The sequence below is a fragment of the Dermochelys coriacea genome, chromosome 15 (genome assembly GCF_009764565.3).
Source record: "Dermochelys coriacea isolate rDerCor1 chromosome 15, rDerCor1.pri.v4, whole genome shotgun sequence".
NCBI classification, from domain to species: domain Eukaryota; kingdom Metazoa; phylum Chordata; order Testudines; family Dermochelyidae; genus Dermochelys; species Dermochelys coriacea.
Genome location: NC_050082.1, coordinates 14,079,674 through 14,105,721, shown reverse-complemented (window position 1 = coordinate 14,105,721; position 26,048 = coordinate 14,079,674). Strand labels below are relative to the sequence as shown.

At 39.3% G+C, this 26,048-nt stretch overlaps 1 protein-coding gene across 6 annotated transcripts in view; it reads right to left on the bottom strand.

Annotated features, from left to right (window-relative positions):
• Positions 1-26,048, bottom strand: part of PI4KA (phosphatidylinositol 4-kinase alpha) — a 98,326-nt gene that overhangs the window by 71,633 nt on the left and 645 nt on the right. For 3 of the 6 annotated variants that reach the window (XM_038373630.2, XM_043497881.1, XM_038373632.2), the window contains exons 2-14: positions 17,518-17,634; positions 15,713-15,806; positions 13,969-14,057; positions 12,871-12,943; positions 12,209-12,468; positions 11,423-11,489; positions 9,152-9,300; positions 8,410-8,475; positions 6,476-6,572; positions 5,874-6,065; positions 4,558-4,658; positions 3,000-3,129; positions 826-958 (exon numbers count right to left, since the gene is read on the bottom strand). In XM_038373630.2, the coding sequence (XP_038229558.1) occupies positions 826-958; positions 3,000-3,129; positions 4,558-4,658; positions 5,874-6,065; positions 6,476-6,572; positions 8,410-8,475; positions 9,152-9,300; positions 11,423-11,489; positions 12,209-12,468; positions 12,871-12,943; positions 13,969-14,057; positions 15,713-15,806; positions 17,518-17,634 (1,568 nt within the window). Of the gene's footprint in view, positions 1-825; positions 959-2,999; positions 3,130-4,557; positions 4,659-5,873; positions 6,066-6,475; positions 6,573-8,409; positions 8,476-9,151; positions 9,301-11,422; positions 11,490-12,208; positions 12,469-12,870; positions 12,944-13,968; positions 14,058-15,712; positions 15,807-17,517; positions 17,635-25,743; positions 25,852-26,048 lie in introns of those variants that run through there. The other 3 variants (XM_043497880.1, XM_038373631.2, XM_043497879.1) reach the window with 2 other exon arrangements.

Sequence of the window (26,048 nt, the reverse complement as noted above, 5' to 3'; positions counted from 1 at the left end):
CAAAAGTACAAATTCAAAACAAAATTAAAATCAGTTTTTTAAATCAAGCTTTCCTACTTGCCAATTTAAATCATAATTAAAATACAAGCGACAATGAACACTTCTCTGACACTCCTGTAGTTCGCAGCTGATTCTCTGCCCTCCAGGGTTTGTATCTGCAGAGCTGGAATTACCTCAACCCTCTTTCTTCCAGATGGAGGAAAAAGGACTGAGGCAGGCTGTATGGAGTGTACCTTCCATGGCATTTTAAATATCCTTGACAGGTTGGCCCAGCTCACTGTCCTCCCAAGCACCAGATGGCGGATGGGGAGGGAGGTAAACAAGGTCTTTTATAAGCACTCAACAGGGCTCAGGAGAAGTATTTTTTAGGAAGCGAATGGGATTAGGCTGTCCTGCTCCTGCTGGAGCTTTCCTCTCTCCATCCATCCAATCAGCAGCTACTCCAGACTGCAGGGGAAGATGGCCAAGTATGATGGTTTAGAAAAATGGGAAGGGGGTGACTTTCCATTGCCCGAGGTTATGAGCGTTTACCAGTGCATCTACTCCAGAAGAGCTTGCTGTGTGAACCTCCGGAGGCAACAGAAGCTTACTGAGCACTCTGGAGGTCACCTGGTGGAGTTAATGGTACATAAAGCAAGTGGCCCAGTGGCTAGACAAATACTTTCCAGCTATACAAAAGGTAGCAGGGGCCATCTAAAACACTCTGCATTATACAGCTTCTCCATTTAATGGATCGTAATGTTTATCCACTTCAGTGAGATCAGCGCCTGTCTCTTCAAACTGCATTTTAGATAGTCCTTCAGTGTTTCTAAGCACAATTCTTACCTGCAGATGTTGTCTATGGCAATGTCTCGAAGCTGTTCATACATGGATGGTTGACTTTTCTTGCCGGGCATTACATTTAGAGTGGACTCTGAATGCTCATTTGTTACGCTGATTTTGATGTCATTGCCACCTACTAAGAACAGATGGAGCATAAGAGAGAGTGTCTTTTGCTATATCTTTCCTTGAGTTGTGTATACATAGTTAGAGAAATACCTGGCAAGTGAATGCAAAACAGACTAGGACACGGGGGGTGGGGTGTGTGTGGGTGTGGGTGTGAGAGAGAGAGATACACAGATGCTCTGACGAACTTTGGTACCATGTGAAGCATGGCTATCAACGTGAGCTATAAAATTTATTTCATTACTCAATTCATTTTCAGAAACTTCCACCCTTCTCACTTTGCATAGTTTTGAATATTGCTTTAGTATTAGCTAAAATCATTTAACTGGCAGTCTCAAAGCAGAATACTCACACTTAACATTAGGATTTTTCAAATCAAATCTGCTGGATATGACTAAATCAGTAAACAATTTATTAAACAGATTTTTACATTGCCTTACTTTTAATATTTGCATCTACACTCTGAAATACCTTGAGCCAGATTCATTCCTGGTGCACCTCTGAAGTAAACAGAGCTACAGGAGGGATTAATTTCCCTTAGTGTGTTTTAAAGCATGGTTATAACATAAAAGAACTATCAGGTAAAAATGAAGTCTCCTACTCAACATACCTGCTCCCTGTTCACCTTCAAGTCCAAGCTACTTATTTTTCTTGACAAATCAAGTTTTTACTCCTGTGAACACTACACAGACAATAAGGCTATGGAAAAGCAAGCTATTCTGCTTTGGCCATCACTAACAAAATTGCCATCTAAATTTTAGCTGCAGACTCTTTACTAATTGTGTCACTATAAGAGGCAGAAGGAACACAGATTCACATTTAGATCCAGGGATATTCTGCAGGACTGGCAGTTAGGAAAAAAAAAAAAAAAAATCAACATTCAGTTTGAAATTGAAAACTTCAGTATAGAAATCCTGGAGAACAAATAAAAATGGAACTCCATGTTGTTAATGAGTTGCTTTTCTGAAAGTAATCACAGCAATATGTAAAACACAAAAAACACAAGTTTATGATTAAATTTTTGGTGGCCCGGTAACTTACAAGTCTAACACTGGCTCACTCATCTATATGCCAAATGATCTATGTGTGTCTTTAAATATACACGCATGCTGCAATGAGCATACACTTCTGCTTTCCATCTAAACTGTGATTTATTGTTCTCATCCTCCCAACCCATCCCCATCTTATTGGTCTGTTTCATCCACCTAACACTGACTGAAAGCAGCCCAAGACAGCTTGCTGGCAACTCATGCTGCACACATATTGAATATAAGCAGTGGTGGGATTTCAACCCTCCTTTTGTTGGGAGGGGGAAAAACACCTAATCTTCCTTGGTATGAAACAGATGATGGATGGATGAACACAATTCTTTAGTTACACTTCAAACTATGCACTAACAGATGAAATTCTAAGCATAACCAAGATGTCCAAGTAATTTTCAAAAACAGGCTTAACATCTTTAGACATGACACAAAAAATAGACCATTTAGAACAACCAACCAAAAAATTGCAGAAACTAGGTTATTTGACCAACATGAACAAACATTTGTTGTACCTTCTATTACAATCTTGCTAGTTTCAAAAGTCATACTTTTCTGCTGCTATTTGTTCATAGATCTATATATTCTCTCTCTCTCTCACACTCACACGCTTGCATGCGTGCTACAAACTTAACACCTTGATACCAATTTGGGCCAGAGGAGACACTAACCATTTAAGAGAATGAAAGTTACTAAAATGATAAAATATGACAGTATTAGGCAAAACTGACTTTGCAGGGTTGAGAGAGCAGGATGCTATGGACTTGGTTATTTCTGTATGGTTATTGCTAGCACCAAGACATCAGGGTGTATTTTTGCATGATTTTTTTTTTGCATTCCCTCTCTTCCTCCAAAATAAAAACAAACAAACCCAAACCACAAATAAATAACTTGGTAGAAAATGAAAAAACCTTTAAGTTGCAATAATAAAAGGAAATTTAAGAGCAAATTAGTGTTGTTTGTGGTACACCACATGACCAGAGCATAGATGGAGCTAATATTGCTTTCATTTACCTGTGTGATACTGGCTGTGGTACTTGTAAAGTTTTACCAACACTGGGGAAGGAATAACGAGGAAGTCCCTCAAAGATGGAGTCACAGAATGAACTACAACAGGGAACCTCTCACACAAACGACCTAGACCCTAGAAGGAAATAATTGACACATTAAAACTTCTAACTTTCCTGCTGCATAAGCAGACCTATTTTTATTTCAACTGTGAGCTCATGGCTTTAAAAAAAATAAATCATTGCTGAGGGATTTGTACTCCAGTGAAAGGATGTTTCAAACCTCTGATCTAAAGGATCACACTGACAGCATGACAAGTAAGCTATTTCTTGCCCTTTTCTTTCCCAGGGGTTTCGCAGAAGATAGCATCTAGTATACCAAATGAACAGGCTTCCCTGGAAGTGAAGTTATGGGATAAACACATTTGAAAGAGCCCTGAGGAGTAATATGTCTTTACTATTCTGGTCTTGATTACAGAATGACAACTGTGGACTGGTTTTGCAAAGTGGATAAGTGTCCAACTAGAATGACGCTGATAACACCAAGTTCCTTTTTCCCTTTTAAAAATGAATTTTCTGCTCCAAGATAACACCACATTGATAATCCTAAAGGATCACGTACCTTTATCGACAGATCATGTGCAGCATGGGCAAGTTTCTGCACATTAACCTGCCAATATGAATCAACCCTGACCTGAAAAGAGATCACCATAGCAATGAGAGGGAAGGTCAATCTCCACAACTTTTTCCACATTGCCCTCTACACAGACTGCCAACAAAGAGGTTAATTAGTTCCAAATGTGGTAGGGCCTTTGTGAATGGGACACCTTACCTTCTAGGCTGGTTTGCATCCTATTTAATTAATTTCACACAGGCTACTGAATCATCATCAGATGGGTCTCAGGTTTTGACCATTACTAACTTGTGTTGGCAAAAAGAAAAGGAGTACTTATGGCACCTTAGAGACTAACCAATTTATATGAGCATAAGCTTTCGTGAGCTACAGCTCACTTCATCGGATGCATTTGGTGGAAAATACAGAGGGGAGATTTATATTTGTATTTTCCACCAAATGCATCCGATGAAGTGAGCTGTAGCTCACAAAAGCTTATGCTCAAATAAATTTGTTAGTCTCTAAGTTGCCACAAGTACTCCTTTTCTTTTTGCGAATACAGACTAACACGGCTGCTGTGTTGGATTTCAATTGGTGAACAAGAGATGAAAGGTTTCATATATAGAGACTAATCCCAGAAGCCAACCAGTCCCACTACTTTTTTTAAATTGGTCAGGTAAAACAAGTATGAACTCAGCGTTGACAGAAATAAATGGCCGGTACAATAATCTGTTGATTGCATCCCACAAAGAAAATCTGAGCCAAGCAGATTCTGGGAAGCATCACCTCACTGTGGTTTCAAGCTCCTAAAATGCAGATGCAGAGGACACAGGCAAGAGTAATATAACCAGAAGATGAGAAAACTGTTAAATTAGTCTGTAAATCCACAAGCAAATTTTACTAAATGACTGCTGAAATCAAAATACTCCTTTTCAATCCTTTAAAGACAGACCTGCAAGCAGCAGATCAGCAGCGGCAAGTGAGCAATGATGACTTTGCTGGAGGTCTTGGACTGCAACTTTTCCGACAATTTGATGCACAGGTTTTCTGCACCTTTGTTCCAAAAGAAGGAAATCAATAATAGATCTGAAGAATGTATGTGAATTTATTAGCCTACCTAGCACCATGTGCTTACTGAAGACCATAAAACAGGTAGAGAATTTGCTGGATTCACCTACTTCAGAGTGCAGAAACTCCGAATAGTTTTAGTTTTACAAAATATTATCCATGGTGTTTTGATTTGGTTGATTTGGCTTGAATGGTTTAGGATTCTTTAAAACTTTGTTGGTTAACGTTTTGGTAAAAAGTTTGGGAATCTTATTAATATCTGCAATAAACAGTTCTTTCAAATATTCTGAACTGAGATAGCTACACGTGTCAAAGACAGCTGTGGGTTTGTTTGTTTTATTTGATAGCCATCTACAACTATTTTAAATATTTAAACAAATGTTTAATAGATTAGCGGATAGAAGTTTAAATTTAAAGAAAGGAGGAAAACACTGGTAAATATCAGGAAAAGCTTCCCGACAATGATATCTACAAAAAAGTGGAAGCATCTTTTTGAGACATTCATGGTCTGAATGAACTAATGGGCCTTTTCTACATGATTTCTATCAGTAATTTTGCAAGATTTTTAGAAGATCTTGCATGTCCCTGCCTATAGTTCTGATACTGTAAAGTTATATTTAAAGGCAATATATGCAGTATGTGTCAGATTTAATGCAAATATCACTTCTAGAGGAATCAAACATAGTATGACCCTATGTCAGGAAAACATCCCTATTCAGGAAAGCACTTTCTTAGTTTAAAGCACGTGATTAGGTGCTTTTCTGAATCAGGTCTATATTAAAGAGATATTCAGAATGATTTATAGTAACTACAGTTAACAGATTATGCATTATGGAGATGTCAAACTCTCTCTTTAGGCAAGGATGAATTCAGATTTGCACCTCATGGTGCAATAACAGTGCATTCTCCCCAAACTTACAGAACTTATTCTCTGAATTCAGAAAGGATTTTCTGAGAACTTTAAGTCAGCTTATGAGTTACAAGCATTTTAAAATGACCCATGCATTTTTCTGGCAAGGTTGACTTTCTTTGGCTTTCTCTAGCAAAAATATTCCTGAAGTTTATAATTAAATGTATTTTATGACAAGCGTCATGTAATAGAAATGACCCTCCATCAACTACTGACAATGGAGAATGAGTTGTACAAAAGACTTCTGCAAGACAAAAGATTCTGAAGAGACAGAAGTATGTATTTTTCACCTTGCTCATCTTTCACAGCCCACACCATGAGATCCACACAGGCTGCATTAGCCTGGCAACGCAATTTCAGAGGGCTCAGTTCATTGTGTAGCCGATCTACATCATGCAGGATTTTCTGAAGCTCTGACTGGCTACTATTGAACTGTTCCAGCACAAAATCATGGATTTCCTTAACAAATGAGTTTGGAAGATCTGCAGGAATTAGAGGGAAAATATATTCTAGCAGAAAGAAAGTAGCTGTGCCCCAGATAGCATATACATACGATCAATCCGTTTTTATATTAAATATAAAACATTATTCATAAAAAGATTTCTTTCCAAATGAGAATTAAAATAATTTCATAGCAAAGACCACTGGGAAATTAACAAGTTGGATGCCGATTGTCCCTCCCCTGGGCAGAGGACAACAGATTAAATAATTAAATTTTAGAGGGTAACTTTCATACCGAAGTGCTTCACAAACTGTATAGCATACATTCAGCACCCATGAAACACTGCACCCTTCCCAGCCACTCGAAACACAGCAAACAGTGCACACACTGCTTTATATTCTCCCTCATCATATTACTTAGTAGAAAGTTATATTAATACAAGTACTATACCTTTCATGTTGTATAACGTGTCTCTTAACATTTTAAACTGGGCAAGGTAAAAAGGGTCACTGAATGTTTTATAATAGAGATCTGCATTAGGACTTATCTGTAAAGGTAAAGAACAGCTATAAATTTCAAAAGGAAACAAAACAACATTTTCTTATGAAATAGTAAACTGAAGAACAAAAAAACCCTTATTCAGATCAGATAACTGTCATTTTCTATACTAGAGATGTAATTGTGATAACTGGTACTGTTTACATTATAATCGCACACTATATGGAAAGGTTTTTGGGGTTGTTGTTGTTTTGTCTTCTCAGTTAATCAAGATGCAAACTATACCTGTTCAGTGCATTAAATAGTACTTAGCTATCCCCTCTATTTAAACAGCACATGCTGTAACAAAATTCTGTCCAATGAGAGAATCCAAAATCATTTTTAATTGCAAAAGCAGAAACAGAGACTACAGCTGTTTCTATCAAACCTATGTTTTGCACTAGCAAGAAAGGCTGAAGAGCCTAGTTCTTTTCCACAGATGAAAATATATGCATTTGTTATAGTTCTGAACATACACTTAGTTCAGAACAGCTCTATGTCTAAAATTTCTGAGACCCACTAGAGGTGATGTTGATAGAGGACGCTGTGCAATTGTAAATAGCATGAGCAATCATTTAACCCCATAAAGACTTATATTACATGCAAAATATGTTCACTGAAAGTAGGTCAGAAGCAGCTAAACTTTAAGGAGGACATCTTGAAAATACAACAGTATCAAGAACTTCCAAGCCAAAAACAGGGAAGAGCAAACGAATGGCAACACATTTTTGTTTTGTTTAGGAAGCGAGAATGAAATACATGGGAATTAAATTAAAGGCCTTTACCTAAGTTATATAAAAAAAAAATATTTTGGTTTACTCTATTTAGGAAGTATTAACAGGCTTACACATCTTTGCCATTAAATATCGGAAACAATGCAATAATTACAATGGTGAGGGGTTGTTTTTTTTAAAAGACATTATAAAGTATTATAATCATCTGCTCTCTTTATTTAACAGAGTATTACCATATTACAGGATGAGCATGATTACAACAACTATGACATGTAATTTCTAGTGATTTTATTAAACTTGAGTGAAATATCAGATGATGCATATTTAACGTCTACCAAATGTTAATATTAAAAAAAAAAAATGGACAGGTGTGCTGGAGTTTTTTTTGGTTTTTTTTTTTGGCAGATGAACATACTTTATCTGGGTACTGAATAAATAGTATCCAAATATCTAAGTATCTATTTGTCCTCAGTCTGTTTTGCTGGGTACATAATTGTTGTACTAATTATTCCATTACTACCATCTCCCATATTTGTTAACCATTCTTCTACAGGTGGACTACTTTTCTTTTTCCAGTGAGAAGCTATGAATAGCCTAGCAGCTACTAGCAGATGGGAGATTAATAATTTGTTTTCTTTTGTGTGACCACTTCCACTGGGAAGCCCCAGGAAGATTACCAAGGGATCATTTGGTAATATATATCCTACAATTTGTGATATTGGGTTACAAAATGCATCTCAATTCTCTCTAATGACTGGACATAAGCATAAAATCTCTTTCCAAAGAATTTTAATAACTAGTTTCAAATTCTCCATGCTCAAGTGCTTAGGATGCCAATGCTAGAGGGGAATGTGTGTTTAAAAACAAATATTTCCACAGATTTCTCATAAGTTAATGGAAATATTTCTATTGGTCTTAGACTTTGAAAAAACAAATTCTTATGAATCAAAAGCATAAACCAAATATTAGTTGAGTGTCCCTTATCACATCCCCTATTTTTATTCATTAGATTTTTAGTCTTCTCTTACCTTTGATTTCACAATAGTTAGGACTTTAAAAACCAAGTGGGATTCTTTTTAAACATTTCAAATGGTAAATTAAATTAAGACGTACCTCTGCAACTTCATCTACAACTGCATCTAAGTTTTTGAGAACAGAATCCCCAACAATCTGTTTCACCTACACAGAAAATAGAAGTCTGGTGTTATCATTGGCATTATCTTGGTAGAGGGTTTGTTTTACAGTCACAATTTAGGCTGGCCAAAGAAAGCACTCAATCATTTGAATATTAAACATCAGACTAAATTAAGGCAGTGAAAAGTTATATGGTAATTCCTATTATCATCATTTGAATTACCATGGTGCAAAGAGGCCCTGAGCAATAACACAGGATGTGCCTAGAAGAGGCACCAGGCTCTGCCATCAGATGCAGTCCCAATAAACCACCCCCACTAGAAAATGGCACGGTTCTCAAGTTACATCGATTAATTTGCCTGTCAGGTGCAAACAAGATGGCTTTGCCAATGCAAACGCTTCAATACTAACTTTATTACTTTAAATTACTAACATTTCATGAGCAATATTAATATTAATCATCAGTATTAACCATTAAGGCCTGATGTTAATAATAACATAGAAAAAATATCCTTCCATTTATATGCTAAGGTAAACACAGCATGCACACAACCTGTATATATACACACCTTATATTGCCCAATTACACAAGGCATTTCCTCTTACACACCTGAAAGGGGCTCACCCTGCACCTTACACAAAATACCCTCAACTGCTGTGTGTAACATGAGCATATAAAACCCAGACCTTAATGTGATCTTTAAAGCAGCTCATACTGTACCATGAGCAGCAGCTGGCGAAGCATTTCCAATGGAATATCAAATTCCTTGTTACTAATACCATTAAAGAGAGGAGAAACTGAGAAGCTAGAACTGATTGTAGAGAAGTAATAATCAGGGTCCAATGCACTCCCATCAGGTAGGTAAGACCCTGCAGACAAGAACAGACGAGAACACCATAACATTAGGTAATTCAAAATGTTTATTGTGTTCTTTATTAAATATGAAGGAAGACTCTGGGGCAAACTATGAAAAGAGAAGATATTTTTATCTTAACTTTCAATATGGTAATGGTCTATCCCTGATAAACCATGAAGGGCTTAATCCAGTTCCCACAGAAGCTGAATCAATCTATAATCTAATGTAAACTAGAACTACAAATTCAGCCATTTAATACATACAAGGTTAGAGAAGAAATTCTGTTAAAAATATCTGCATTCATTTTGTAAATAGCATTTGGTAGGACTTTTGCTCAACTTCTCTAATATGTTTACCGCAAAAAACCCTGTGTGCACATGATTTTGCATGGAAATGTAAAAATACTGGCTAACAAATCTTGCAAAACTACACAAGTTTAAAGTCATACTACACCTTCCATCTTAAATAGAAACCAAGATACTGTTACAATTTGAAGGTACAAGAGAAATTAATATATAGTTTTATTACTAGAGTACACTGTTCATCAAGAAGCCAAGTATGAACTTTTGGCACTCCATTCCCTTTCTGGCATCACAAACTTGCATTTTGTAACTCCTCAGCTGTGCGAGTTAATGCAGTGGTTTTTTATGATTAACGGACTCTCAAAATGTACTGATGAACTTTTAAAAAAAAAAAAATTTTTTTTGTCCAACTCCTGTGTCTTGGATAGGATAAAAACAACAAAGGCCATCAATTTTCTTGCACCAGAAAGAAAGACTACCACAAACTCGGGTCAGTAAAAACATAATATACAGGTGGTGTAATTGTCCAGGTGCATTATGGGGGAAAATGCAAGGTTTATCTGCCTTTGAAGCATTTGATAGAAGCTAGTGCTGAAAGCAAAATACCCAAGTAGAGGCACTATTGGTCTATTCCAGTATTATAGTTCCTATGGTTCAGAAAGAGAACCCCTAAGAAGTTCCAGATACATATGGCCTAATCCACAGTATGCCCCATTCATCTACATTTTTCATTAACAGCAGAAGAATTCTCTAACTCCCCCTTTCCTATTATTTTTTTAATCCAGACAAGAATGCCTGAGCTGAAGAGGTGTAGGTGGGTATGACGGGTTGTACAGACCGACCTAAGACAGGAAGGAATTAAATGAACTGCCCCGTGACCAGGTAATTAGGCCAGCCTTCCTCTGAAACCCCTGTCCAAACTATTGATCCTGAAGGGAGAGTCCTCCAGAAATTATTAATAGGCAGGACAGATAAGAAATAAAAAGGGAGGAGACAAACCCAAGCCAGTTGCCCAGGGGAGGGAGAACACCATTCAGTCAAAGGCTGGGAAGAGTCCAAGCAAAAGGCCCCCAAAAGGGCTAAACAAAGCCAAAAGACAATGAAAGATCCAATAAGTACAGAGCTCACTCTCCTCCCACTTCATCAAGGGTACCTACCAGTTTATTTTTTCAGCCCAGCAAGTGGCCCACTGAAAGATGACAGGCTCATCTCACTCGCAGCTGGAATTCTACCTCTTGATTTTAGTATCCATAGCAATGAGTACATACATAGTCAGCATAGCCTTTTAAGATCTCCCTTTTGTGAGTTTTAACTTTGACTTTTCCATGACAAAGTAAGACTTCCTATAACCTACACATACCAAATTTACTTCAAGTAAGGTACGTTACTTTGGGCTTATACAACCTGCCATCAAACAGGATTCAAGATTCCAATCCTCAGTCTGCTATTTTAGCTGTACAATATAAAACATTTGTTATGAAAAGTTATTCTGCCTAATCTTCCAAACTATGTTTTGCCCCAGTGCAATTAAGCTCTTTAGGCCTAGGCATAGACTACTTAGCAGTCAGAAAACAACGTCTCTTTTGGAAGCTAGACAAAAAAACATTGTTGCTGGAAACCACTGTTGCTGGAAATAAAGATTATCCAACAACTTGTTAATGCAAAAATTTATCAAAACTCTACCACATACATGCCAAAGAATTACTACCAGCAACCCTGAAGGCAAAGAGAATCCATGGAAGTTTGGGTTCCCTAGCCTTCCTATTGGTAAAGAGTGACAAAAAACACACTGTTCCTTAGCAAAATAGTAAAGACTGGAAGCTTCAGTTTTACCTTCAAAGTAATGAATGGCAGATCCTCCAGGGGAGCTGGGAGGGGGAATTCCACGTTCAGGACTGACCTGAAACACAAGACAATAGTTGCATTTTATCATTAAAGGCTGGTAAAGCCTTGAGAATTTTAAGATGATATGGACTCAAATATATTTTCTCTTAAAAAATTCATATCATTAATATATCCAGAAAGGTGCTGATGAGTCCCCAACGCCTACTGAAGTCAATGGGAGTTTTGAGTGTTCAGTAACTCTCAGAATCAGGCTTGAGTCAGGCCACAACTTCAAACAAAGGATGAAGAAGGGAGTGAGTGTCCTGGTTAAGGGAATGCAGGAGTAATCAGGATTCCTGGAGTCTATGCCCAACTCTGCTAAGACCTCATTCTGTGATTCTGGGCAGGTCATCTGAAGTCTGATTTTCCAAAGGGGGTGCACACTTAAGAGGGCATTGTTGGTGCTCATCACCTCTGAAAACTCAAACTGTCAACTTCTCTGTCTAACTTTCCCATCTGCTAAACAGGTATGCATTATTATACCTGCTACACAGGGATAGCGTGAGGCTTAAGGATTGCAAGTTCTTTGAGATCTTCTAAGTGAAAACTATTAATATGAAGGTAACGAGCTTAACTGTCATCAATTATTCTGTGGTTCAGGGAGAAAGCTTTGAATCTGTTCAAGTGTAGCACTGAATGACTGTCAGTGGACATAAGTTTGAGGATCTCTTAATTCCACCAAAGAACAGAAAAGGGCTTAAGTGTTGTCTTCATTGTAAAGGTGGCCACACAAACCTGTGAGATGCTGGACACACTGCTGGTCTTTCTCTTTAAGGATCCTTCTTGACAGACTGTGAGAAGAGAGCTGGGAAGAATTGACCTAAAATCATTAAAAGAACGTCTGCGAATTCCTTCAAGTTCTTCTGGGACTTTCAGGGAATGTGGAGGAGCTTTAGGGAAAAGCTTTGAGAGGAGAGACTCTTCTGAATTGCTGTAGCGACCAAATGCTCGTGAAATTCCAATCAGGCACGGCACTGCATATTTGCACAAGTATTCTGGAAAACAAAATTAGGCCACCTATCTTTCTTACTGCAATATGCTACTAGCAGCTTATGACTTCCTGTTGCCAGCTTTGCTACAAGCTCACTAAAAGCATTACAACACAATATATATCACAAAGCCAGACTTGCATTATTAGGGGAAGAATAGCTAATTTATGTCATATACGTAAATATGTTTTTCCAGCTTAGCTCAAAATTTACCAATCAGCATACAAACAAAAGATAGAATACTCTCACCAATTATGGACATTCCGTCATCAATTACAGACCCAATGGTGAATGCTACTTATAAAATACACTTTTTAAATAGAATTGTGGTGAAGGTTAGAGAGTAAGTGAAGTTCAGATGAAGCTACAATAAAGATGAAACACCAGTTTAAAGAACAGTCCTAATACCTTTCTCCTGGTTTTGTGGGGACTGGCACATTCCTAGCAGGAACTGCATCACTTGCAGAATTGCCTCTAAAACCTAACACAACAAGACAGACATACAAAAACATTCTTCAGTGAACACTTTAAAGCTGGCACGTGCCAGATCATTACCTTACATCAAATGAAGCCTGCAAATATTAATTTTGAACTTCACATATTTTAAATTGAATGGGTTTTTGGTACTGTATGAAACAAAGATATGTTTCTCTCTAAATCATTTAACTAAAGAAGCCTCCTTAGCTAAAGTAATATCCTAAATAAACTCATCAGTATTAGCATTTTGAGAAAGCAATATCTCCAACTCTGGTATCAAACACATTAATTTTAAGTCACTTGGTGTAAGGGACCGAAGAAGACTTTGTTACCCCCTAGCAAGGGAACTTCCGCTTTCTCGAGCCGAGAGGTTACTGTGGAACATAGATAGCTGCTTCGTTATTGTGGGATAGGAATAGTTTTTGAAAGACACAGCTGCTCTGTTATTGTAGGAGATAGTTCTTGAAGGACACAGCTGCTTTGCATGGCCCTTCGCCAGGTAGTAGAAAGCCGCCCTTTAACAAGCGCCTAACTTTATATTCATGAGCTGCTTTTGTGTAATGCTTATTAATGCTGACTGTCTGCCCCTCCATCGGACTCCGTCCCAGGCAAAGCTCCGCGTGCACTGGATTCCCCGCCTCCGTGACTGCAACGGAGTCCCCGTTGCGGGTGGGTCACTAACCTTCAATAAAGCCAATAACTCACAGCTGTGTGTAAGCCCGTTTTTCTCAGAGTACTCCTGCTAGGTCTGTGGTGCTTCGAGCATCGTAGCCCAGAACACTTGGCTTTGTTATGGGCAATGTTTTTGGGCTCAAACCTCAAAAGACACGTGAGAGTAACTTTTGAGCACAACAGGACTATTCACAGAAGTAAAAGTTATTCAACTGCAGTGTTTATGTGATTGCATCCTTTGTAAAGAAAAGCAGCCATGGTATTTTTTATTTTAAACCCTTTTTTCACCTTTTTGAGATAGTTATTTAAGCAGCAGAGATCTAGGAGTGCACATCAAAATATTTCAATTAACTCTACCTGTTCTCTAAGAGTGGCATCCCTATAGGCAACATCTGACAACAAAGTCACCAAGCAGAAGCTGAAGTTTTCTGCAACTGGAAGCATGCCTACAGAAGTGGGGAGGGAAAGGATGGAGAGAGGAGAGATAACATTACAATAGTACATGGGTCAGCCATTTGAAAATAAGAAGTAATATTTTATTATTGTCACAAGAAATCATAAGGCATCCTTTCAGCAATGCCCCATGGCACAGCTAAATCAAGCAAGTCAGCGGTTGAGTAACTGCCATATATATGAAGATTTAAATCATACCCTTGAGCCAGTAATTAGCGAAAAACAAGAGAAATATGTTGCTTTAGAGGGAATAATAAATGTTTCTTGTTTCTATATAAGCCATGGAAGAAGACAAAGATTGAAAATAAAGTAGTCATTTGGCATTAACATTCACTCAATGAACAAATTCAAGTGTTGAAAAAAAGCGAGAAAGGCATACTGATTCCAAGTCTGAGAACTAATGAAAGATGCAATAAAGAAAAGCAAGCAAGTGCAACAGAAGCATACCGATTTGCTAATATGGAATAGTCATTGTTGCAACAACCTATAAAGCTAGCGTAGCTGTTTCAGAAAAACCAGTGTCTTCCCAACATGCAGGAGAAACCCTAATGTTTAATAATCATAAGGCTGAAGGATCGGGCCCTAGGAGAAGACTGACATACACGGCAAGGCAGGATATGTTGACAAGTAACAACTTAACTGCCACATTATACCCTGACAGGTTATCCACTGGTGCCAATAATAGACTGGAGTGCAGACAAGACAATAGCATCATTTGAATCTCTTGGACAAAAAAAAGCCAACGGTGTTTGAGTAAATGCGCTTTTCAGGTGGCAAAGATTTTAATAAAGGACTCCTACCAATCCTTGCTGAAACTAAGCTTGAATCTGAAAAGAACCTGCGTAACTCATTCTAAGAGGATTTAAACAGAGAAGGCTGGATATCCTCAGCAGGAGAGGAAAGTACAAAAACCAGCTGACATCAGAAAGTTGCAAACTATGAAGTTCAGAGTTGTTCCCTGGTAGGAAAGTGAGATTCGAGAGGAGAGCCAAATGCCCTAAGAAAAACATATCAGACAGGTGGGGTTAGTCTTTCCTGAAGAAGGGAAAAAATAGGAGTTTCCAGTCTCTATAGCCATGCTGTGAAAAGGGAAAATCCTAAATATGTAAAGCATAATTTAATAAAAATAAACAAATGAACAACAGCACGCACTCTAATTTGGAGCTTTTCAGGATTTCAAAATACTTTTACAAACATTAGCAAACTAAACCTTGCATACCCCTACATGGTAGAGAAGTACTCTCTCTACCATTTTAAAGATAGGTAAATTAAGACTCCAAGTTTAGTGTTTTACGCGAGATTGAACAAACCAACCAGTGGCAAAGCTGGGAATAGCACCCAAGAATCTTGACTGTCACTCTCCACTCTAGTCATCATATGGTCTCCTAACAACTTAGCCCTGAAGTTGCGACTGACTGGTATTGAATTATTTGGAAAGCAGCTAAGCGGACATCAGTAAGGGTGTGAACTATGCAACTTCCTTTCTGGCCTCTCAAGAAGAATTAATTTTACTGCTGTATCTTTCCAATACAGGCAGTTATGTCAACAGCTAAAAACACAAAGGGGCTGATCACGTCCTTTTGTACTCAGTCCAGAACTTAGTTCTATTTCCCAAGCACATACTCTGAAGAGTAAAACTTAAAACCACCTCTGCCTTTTCGTGCAGTGCTTTCTTCTATCCATTGTACTTTGGGAAGACCCCTCAGAAGCCGGAGAAGATAAGGAACCACACTATCTTTGTGCTGAAAGAGAAAACATTTGTTTGAAATGGAGGATAAAAATTGAGTAACAGTTTCAATATACATTAGTCATGCAGAGGAAGGGTATAGTGACTATATACCGAACTCAAGTCTAATGATTACTTACAGGCTGCCTAAATATCGCATAACAGATTTAATACAGATAAGGTAAATCATGTAACTAGTTCAATGCTATAAAAAAAATTGTTCCATCCTACCAATTGCTAAATGAGACAGGACACTGTTGGTCTATCATGCAATCTGGGGCTGATTATATGTCTTGATATTTTGTCTCTAGTATGTTGATTTTTAGTCTGACAAGAAGCAGAAAATCATTTTGCTAGATTGCTAAAACAGAGTGGAAATTCCCAAATTCTGATGCCAGTCATGCCTCTGTCGCATTCCATAGCCCTGAGCAAATCACTTAACCTTTCAGTACAGGCACTCAGTTTCCTAATATATAAATTGGGGACAGTGCTAACTTCCCTCACAGGGGTGGATTAACACTTGTTCAATGCTTTAAATACATAAAGCATCATATAAATGCCAAGTTCCATTACAAGTGATGTGGTTTGCCCAGTTATTAGTAACGAGTTCACATCACAAAATTAAAACAGCAAAGCTGTTAATAATATTGCATTCATCTAGATCAGGGGTGGGCAAACTTTTTGGCCTGAGGGCCACATTGGGGTTCTGAAACTGTATGGAGGGCCAGGTAGGGAAGGCTGTGCCTCCCCAAACAGCCTGACCCTCTACCCCATCTGCCCCCTCCCACTTCCTGCCCCCTGACTGCCCCCCTCAGAACCCCTAACCATCCAACCGCCCCCTCCCAGGACTCCTTGTCCCCTCCCGCAAATGCCCCCCTGGAACCCCACCCCCTATCTAACCCCCCTGCTCCCTGTCCCCTGACCCCTATCCACACCCCCGCCCCCTGACAGGCCCCCTCGGGACTCCCACGCCTATCTAACCGTCTAGCCAGAGTCAGCCATGCTGCCGCGCAGTCAAGAGCACCGGAGCAAGCCGGCAGCTCTTGCAGCCGTGCTGCCCGACAGGAGCTCGCAGTCCCGCCACCCAGAGCGCTGGCGGCACGGCAAACTGAGGCTTTGGGGGAGGGGCCAGGAGCTTAAGGGCCAGGCAGGACAGTCCCACGGGCTGTAGTTTGCCCACCTCTGATCTAGATCAACTAAGGGGGAGGCTGAAGCAGAAGTGGCTTATGGCCTGATCCAAAACCCACTGATGCCAATTAAAAGATTCACATCGAGTTCAATGGATTTTGGATCAGGCACTTAAGGCATCACATCTCCCTCCTTCTAGAGATGATACCACCTTTAGGGCATACTGAAGCCTTCGCATCAGCTCAGAGAGGCCAGATGTTTAAGATGAATGTTAGTGAAGAACATAAACAGCATTATATGTATAGGTTTTCATCCTAATCCCTCCCATGCGTAAAAAGGAAATTATGGGCCTGATTTTCAGATGTAGGTATGTGTTTAAACATAATGTGTGTGAAAATTTAAGCAAGCAATTGCACATTACATTTTTGTGCAAACCCTTCTAAATGTCAGGTCCCGTAGGCCTAGATAGAGGCTACATTCACTTTCACACTTCGCCAATGTCTTATTTCAAGCAAGAAACATCCATACCTACATTTCATTCACCAATCAACCCCATTTAAAGATTTATTCAAAAATACTTCAACTAAAGAAAGTTGTACCTGAAGGTCAGACTCAATGAGAAAAATTCCCAAAGCAATCACAGCATCTCTGCGGCGCTCATCTAGCTGGAAAATCCCATGGAAATCCACAGGGCACATACATAGCAGCTTCTGCACCTGCAGAAAGAAAAAAAAATGGAATGTTAGAACACCACATTGAGGAACACATAATGCACACATTAAAACTATGACTGCCAATACCCACAAGCGATCCTATGGCTATGTCTACACTATGAACTAGCTCACGTACACGTTCTCGCACTAGTTCAATGAGAAAGCATAGCTGTAGTAGTATGGGCAGCAACAGCAAAGGTCTGGCTGAGCTGTGCAAAGTACAAACGCACCTGAAACTGCCTCCATTGCCACTGCCCATGCTACCGAAGCTACACCACTATTTATATTTCTACTAGCTCTCATTGAATTACTTTGAGTACGTGCACACAAGCACAGGAATGACACCTCTCATTTGTAATACAGACATAGCCTAAGAAAACCAAATTAAAAGCCCTGGTTTTTCATTCTTAGAAATCAGAGATGGAAGAGATCTCAAAGGTCATTGTGCCATTCCCCTGCCAAAGCAGGATTCTTCCATACAGCACATTCTCTAGTCTTTTAAACATACCGGGCCATGGGGCTTCCACAATTTCCTCTGGGTAGCCCCCAGTGCCATCGCTAATGTTTTTCGGGGCAGAACACTGAGTTTACTGTATCATGTCAATTCAAAGAGTCAATTCCACACTAAATGTCCTTTATTATTCAGCCTTTTAATGAAAATATCCAGGTTCCAGTGGAAAGGAAGAATGATGTTTAGTAAGAAAGGAAAGAATGAATGTCAATTGTCCACTTTTATACTTAGGGTAAATTAACAATTTTCTTCTACAATTGTATAGTCTTTAGGTCTCCAAGAAGTCTTTCTGGAAATCTTGAAACTTTGCATAAACAACATATAGTATATGACAGGGCCCAATCCTGCATTCCTTGTGCACTGAAAACTCCCTTCCACTGAATTCACTGGGTTTCTGGATGTGCAATAAATGCACAATAGGGCTATATATCATTATATTTGCTCATCTCCCTTGAATACAGAAACCTTTTCTTAACCATGGGTGTAAGTAGATGTTGTCTTTGCTAGAGAGATGCTTTCTTCATACACAGTATTGCTAAAGCAAGCAGTATTGCCTAGCTGGGTGGGACAGATTGTTCAAATCCTTGTAACCATGTAACAGAACAGACCTAAGTATTATTCTACCATTACCTTGCCTACTACTGTAGTATCTGCTTCTATATCTACTGAATATGCAATCACAGAATATATCAATATTATGTACTGAAAGGAGACATTATTTAAAAGGAGAAAAATGTAAAGACAAGTCATCAAAATGGCCTGACATTCAAAGGTGTTGAGCACCCACAGATCCCACTGATGCTATTGAAAAGGGATGCTCAGTACCTTTGTCTGTCAGGTCACTTCTTATTTAAGTGCCTAACTTTAGGCAGTCAGGTTGAAAAAATGTTGACCAAGTATTTTAATATCCAAAAAGGAGTATTTTCTATTGTAAGATCAGAAAGGAACAAACAGTTATTTTTATTATGAACTATTATATAAGAGTACTCAATATGTCTTACTGGATAAGTGTCATTTCATTTGCAATTCAGATTTTCAAAATACTGTATTTCATGGTTCTCTCATCCAAACTTCTCTAACACTGAACAGGTTCACAAACAATATGCACTAATTTATAATACAGAAACATAAAAGCAGTGTCCCCCAAGGATCTTGTGCTGTTCAACATATTAATAAAAAAATCTGAAAAAGGGGGTGAACAATGAGGTGGCAAATTTGCAGACAAACTAAAATTACTCAAGATTGCAGTCCGCTTTGGATTTAGCTAAGATTTACAAAGGGATCTCACAAAACTGGATGACTGGGTGACAAAATAGCAAATGAAATTCAGTGTTGATAAGTGCAAATTAATGCACACTGGAAAACATAATCCCAACTATACATATAAAATGATGGGGTCTAAATTAGCTGTTATCAATCCAGAAAGATCTTGGAGTCATCGTCGATAGTTGTCTAGTAACATCTGCTCAATGTGCAGTGACCGCCAATAAAGCTTTCTCCACACCACTCAGGTGTTATGGTTAAGGCTGAGCATTGCTTACTGTTAAAATATTTTATCATATCCACACAAATGACATTGTTTTGACTTATGGCATTAAAAGAACACCACAGGTCGTTATGTGAAATTTAAAAAAATCCAGCTTCTTATTTTTATGCTCTTTGCTTACTTTTTGCATTTCCCACAATTTAAGGACAACAGAAAATAAATCAGTTTCACTCTTCTTCCCCCCTGTCCCCCCACTGAATTTCACTTTCAGGTTCTTTAATTGTTATAGTTCTGGTCTCAAGCACTTTGGGAAATGTTTATTTTTATTTTGGGTCAAAATTGAAGGCGACATTGTCAGGTAAACACCATCTGTGTGTTTGGTGCTGTAAAGAAAACTGGGGAGGTGGGGGGGCCTTGAAATTTACTCCACTGGGTTTACAGTCTAAGAGTCTGTCCCTGCCAACAGTTAATACCAGGCATATTGCTTCATATTCCGAGTAGTTTACGTAAATGAGAAGTAAGCATTCACATTAGTAAGCTCTGTGACTAGTAGTCTCAGTGTGTTTGATCCTCTGCACAGAACTATATTGCATGCTGGGGCTTCCAATTTATCATAAGATTTCACAGTCATTGATGGAGTCATAGTTTCCGAATACGCATGTCAGAAGTGAATGGCTGTATAGAAAGTAGGCATAAATCCTAGAATCCTATTTTCGAAGTCTCCAACTCAAGGAATATTTCCAACACACACCTCTGATCAACATACTAACCCACAGAGACCTTCCTACCAACACTACAAAAAGAAGGATTGTGGGTGGACTCCTCCTGAAGGTCGAAACAACAGACTGGACTTCTACATAGAGTGCTTCCGCCGACATGCATGGGCTGAAATTGTGGAAAAGCAACATCACTTGCCCCATAACCTCAGCCATGCAGAACACAATGCCATTCACAGAAACAACTCTGACACCATAATCAAAAAAGTTGACAAAGGAGGTGCTGTCGTCATCATGAATAGGTCAGAATATGAACAAGAGGCTGCCAGGTAGCTGTCCAACACCACTTTCTACAAGCCATTACCCTCTGATAACCCCACTGAGGGTTACCAAAAGAAACTACACCATCTGCTCAAGAAACTCCCTGAAAAAGCAAAACAACAAATCTGCATAGACACACCCCTAGAACCCCTACCAGGGGTATTCTGTCTGCTACCCAAGATCCATAAATCCTGGACGCCCCATCATCTCAGGCATTGGCACCCTGAAAGCAGGATTGTCTGGCTACGTAGACTCCCTCCTCAGGCACTATGCTACCAGCACTCCCAGCTATCTTCGAGACACCACTGACTTCCTGAGGAAGCTACAATCCATCAGTGATCTTCCTGAAAACACTATCTTAGCCACTATGGATGTAGAAGCCCTCGACACCAACATTCCACACAAAGATGGACCACAAACCGTCAGGAACAGTATCCCCAATAATGTCACGGCAAACCTGGTGGTTGAACTTTGTGACTTTGTCCTCACCCATAACTATTTCACATTTGGGGACAATGTATACCTTCAAATCAGCGGCACTGCGATGGGTATCCGCATGGCCCCACAGTATACCAACGTTTTTATGGCTGACTTAAAACAACGCTTCCTCAGCTCTCATCCCCTAATGCCCCTACTCTACTTGCGCTACATTGAGGGCATCTTCATCATCTGGACCCTATGGAAAAGAAGCCCGTGAGGAATTCCACCAGGATTTCAACCATTTCCATCCCACCATCAACCTCAGCCTGGACCAGTCCACACAAGAGATCCACTTCCTGGACACTACGGTACTAATAAGTGATGATCACATAACCACCAACCTATACCAGAAACCTACTGATCGCTATGCCTACCTACATGCCTCCAGCTTTCATCCAGACCACACCACACGATCCATTGTCTACAGCCAAGTTCTACGATACAACCGCAATTGCTCCAACCCCTCAGACAGAGGCAAACACCTACAAGATCTCTATCATGCATTCTTACAACTACAATACCTACCTGCTGAAGTGAAGAAACAGATTGACAGAGCCAGAAGAGTACCTAGAAGTTACCTACTACAGGACAGGCCCAACAAAGAAAATAACAGAACGCCACTAGCCATCACCTTCAGCCCCCAACTAAAACCTCTCCAACGCATCATCTACAACCTATCCTGAAAGACAACCCATCACTCTCATAGAACTTGGGAGACAGGTCAGTCCTTGCTTACAGACAGCCCCCCAACCTGAAGCAAATACTCACCAGTAACCACACACCACACAACAAAAACACTAACCCAGGAACCTATCCTTGCAACAAAGCCCGTTGCCAACTATGTCCACATATCTATTCAGGGGACAACATCATAGGGCCTAATCACATCAGCCACACTATCAGAGGCTCGTTCACCTGCACATCTACCAATGTGATATATGCCATCATGTGCCAGCAATACCCCTCTGCCATGTACATTGATCAAACCGGACAACCTCTACGTAAAAGAATAGATGGACACAAATCAGACGTCAAGAATTATAACATTCAAAAACCCATCGGAGAACACTTCAGTCTCTTTGGTCACTCGATTACAGACCTAAAAGTGGCAATTCTTCAACAAAAAAACTTCAGAAACAGACTTCAACAAGAGATTGCTGAATTGGAATTAATTTGCAAACTGGACATAATTAACTTAGGCTTGAATAAAGACTGGGAGTGCATGTGTCATTACACAAAGTAAAATTTCCCAAAGTTTATTCCCCCTCCCGCTCCCACTGTTCCTCACACATTCTTGTCAACTGCTGGAAATGGCCCACCTTGATTCTCACTACAAAAGGTTCCGAGCCTCATGCTCCCCGCCGCGGCTCTCCTACTGGTAATAGCTCACCTTACCTGACCACTCGTTACAGTATGTATGGTAACACCCACTGTTTCATGTTCTCTGTGTATATAAAATCTTCCCACTGTATTTTCCACTTCATGCATCCGATGAAGTGAGCTGTAGCTCATGAAAGCTTATGCTCAAATACATTTGTTAGTCTCTAAGGTGCCACAGGTACTCCTTTTCTTTTTGAGGATACAGACTAACATGGCTGCTACTCTGAAACCAGGCATAAATGTAAAATTTTCTTATTAACAAAGTGCCTGCATTTTAATTTTTTTTTAAAAGAAGTTATGCATTTTATCTTATGACTGCCACTTGAGAGTCATTGTTCATTGTAACATACAAACGGCCATACTGGCTCAGGCTAATGGTCCATCTAGTCCAGTATCCTGTCTTCCAACCATGGCCAATGCCACATTCTTCAGAGGGAATGAACAGAACATGGCAATTCTCCAGTGATCCATCCCCTGTCATCCACCAACTGATCTAGTTCTGGGAACCTTAACCATCACAATACTGCCAGTGATCCTACAAACACATCCTTATCTCCTAACTACATTATTCGTAGGGTACTGACAGTTAATCTTCTGCATCACATAAAGTTGTTCAAATAGTAAAAAAATAAATTTAGTTATTTTCTTTTATTTTTAATAATCTTGATAGTTTTTAACACAACAAATGTATTCACCGATAAATAATCTGATAGCATCCCTTAAAATCAAATAATAACCCTAACTCAGGTTCCCATAAAATACTCTAAATACCGGTGAATCTGTAATGAGAGGACTTTATTTTTAGTGGACTACCACATCAGATATAGACATCTTGGTGGTCCATCAAACAAAATTAATTCTAAAAATGTACAACAATTGGCTAGGGACAAGTCAGATACTGTTTACATTAATGCAAAATTTTCATTTTGGAAAATTCAACTACCCGTTAATTTATGTTTTAGTTTAGCTTTATGCACAGTAATAATCTAGTAAATTATAACTTCTCATTTTATCATTGTTACGTACTGCAAAAGAAAAAGAGCTCTGACGAGCTAACTGTTCTTTGTGAGCATTAAACACCTGCGTTAAGGACCTATTCCAGGCCTAACATTCACATATGTAGGCTTTGCTCTCATAGGCTTGCTTTCACTAGATGTTTTTAAACTGACTACTAATTAACTCAAGGTAAGAAGCCTAACACAGACATACCCAGAGGCCTAAAGTCCTAGACCAAACTGATGATCTGCAGGTACCATGTTCTACACAGCACCCTTGGGAGACATCCTATGTGTAGTCCAACTATGCTAAAACCTGCTGTAGCAGCACACTTGCCATCAACCTAGCCTTATATATTCCTACCTCCATTACATACCAATACCATGCATTAAACAGAGAGTAAAAAGAAAAGGAGTATTTGTGGCACCTTAGAGGCTAACAAATTTATTTGTATCCAATGAAGTGAGCTGTAGCTCACGAAAGCTTATGCTCAAATAAATATGTTAGTCTCTAAGGTGCCACAAGTCCTCCTTTTCTTTTTGCGGATACAGATTCCTAGATACTAAGGTCAGAAGGGACCATTTATGATCATCTGGTCTGACCTCCTGCTCAACGCAGGCCACAGAATCTCACCCACCCACTCCTGCGAAAAACCTCTCACCTATGTCTAGTTATTGAAGTCCTCATACTGTGGTTTAAAGACGTCAAGGAGCAGAGAATCCTCCAGCAAGTGACCCGTGCCCCATGCTACAGAGGAAGGCGAAAAACCTCCAGGGCCTCTTCCAATCTGCCCTGGAGGAAAATTCCTTTCTGACCCCAAATATGGCGATCAGCTAAACCCTGAGCATATGGGCAAGATTCACCAGCCAGATACCCCAGAAAGAATTTTCTGTAGCAACTCAGATCCCACCCCATCTAACATCCCATCCCATTAGGCCTATTGACCATGAATATTTAAAGATCAATTAATTACCAAAATCATGTTATCCTATCATACCATCTCCTCCATAAACTTATCGACTTTAATCTTAAAGCCAGATAGATCTTTTTCCCCCACTGCTTCCCTTGGAAGGCTATTCCAAAACTTCACTCCTCTGAGGGTTAGAAACCTTCGTCTAATTTCAAGTCTAAACTTCCTGGTGGCCAGTTTATACCCATTTGTTCTTGAGTCTACATTGGTATTGAGCTTAAATAATTCTTCTCCCTCTTCTGTATTTATCCCTCTGATATATTTATAGAGAGCAATCATATCTCCCCTCAACCTTCTTTTAGTTAGGCTAAACAAGCCAAGCTCCTTGAGTCTCCTTTCATAAGACAAGTTTTCCATTCCTCGGATCATCCTAGTAGCCCTTCTCTGTACCTGCTCCAGTTTGAATTCATCCTCCTTAAACATGGGAGACCAGAACTGCACACAGTATTCCAGGTGAGGTCTCACCAGTGCCTTGTATAACGGTACTAAAACCTCCTTATCTCTACTGGAAATACCTCGCCTGAAGCATCCCAAGACTGCATTAGCTTTTTTCACAGCCATATCACATTGGCAGCTCATAGTCATCCTATGATCAACCAATACTACAAGGTCTTTCTCCTCCTCCGTTACTTCTAATTGATGCGTCCCCAGCTTACAACTAAAATTCTTGTTATTAATCCCTAAATGCATAACCTTACACTTCTCACTATTAAATTTCATCCTATTACTATTACTCCAGTTTACAAGATCAACCAGATCCTCCGGTATGATATCCCGGTCCTTCTCTAAATTGGCAATACCTCCCAGCTTTGTATCATCCACAAACTTTATGAGCACATTCTCACTTTTTGTGCAGAGGTCAGTAATAAAAAGGATTCGTCCCAAAACTGATCCTTGAGGAACTCACTGGTAACCTCCCTCCAGCCTGACAGTTCAACTTTCAGTATGACCCGTTGTAGTCTCCCCTTTAACCAATTCCTTATCCACCTTTCAATTTTCATATTGATCCCCATCTTTTCCAATTTAACTAATAATTCCCCATCTGGCATGGTATCAAACACCTTACTGAAATCTAGGTAAATTAGATCCACTGTGTTTCCTAACATGGCTGCTAATCTGAAACCTAAACAAAGAGTGTTGCTTTAACTTGACACGACACAGGAGAAAAGAACTTGATTCTTATACATACCATAAAAACAGACCTAATTATTGTTATACTAATTCCCCCTAAAAAACTAGGCTCCTTAGGTACCTGGGGAAAACTTTCTCTCAGCAGGTTGTTAGGACAAGTGTTCTTCAAAAACAAAAACACCAGGATATTTAGAAAAACTTCTTGAACATTCATCAATGTTCATAACCTGAAACCAAAAAGAACAGGAGGACTTGTGGCACCTTAGAGACTAACACATTGATTTGAGCATAAGCTTTCCGATGAAGCGAGCTGTAGCTCACGAAAGCTTATGCTCAAATCAATGTGTTAGTCTCTAAGGTGCCACAAGTCCTCCTGTTCTTTCTGCGAATACAGACTAACAGGGCTGCTCCTCTGAAATATCAGTC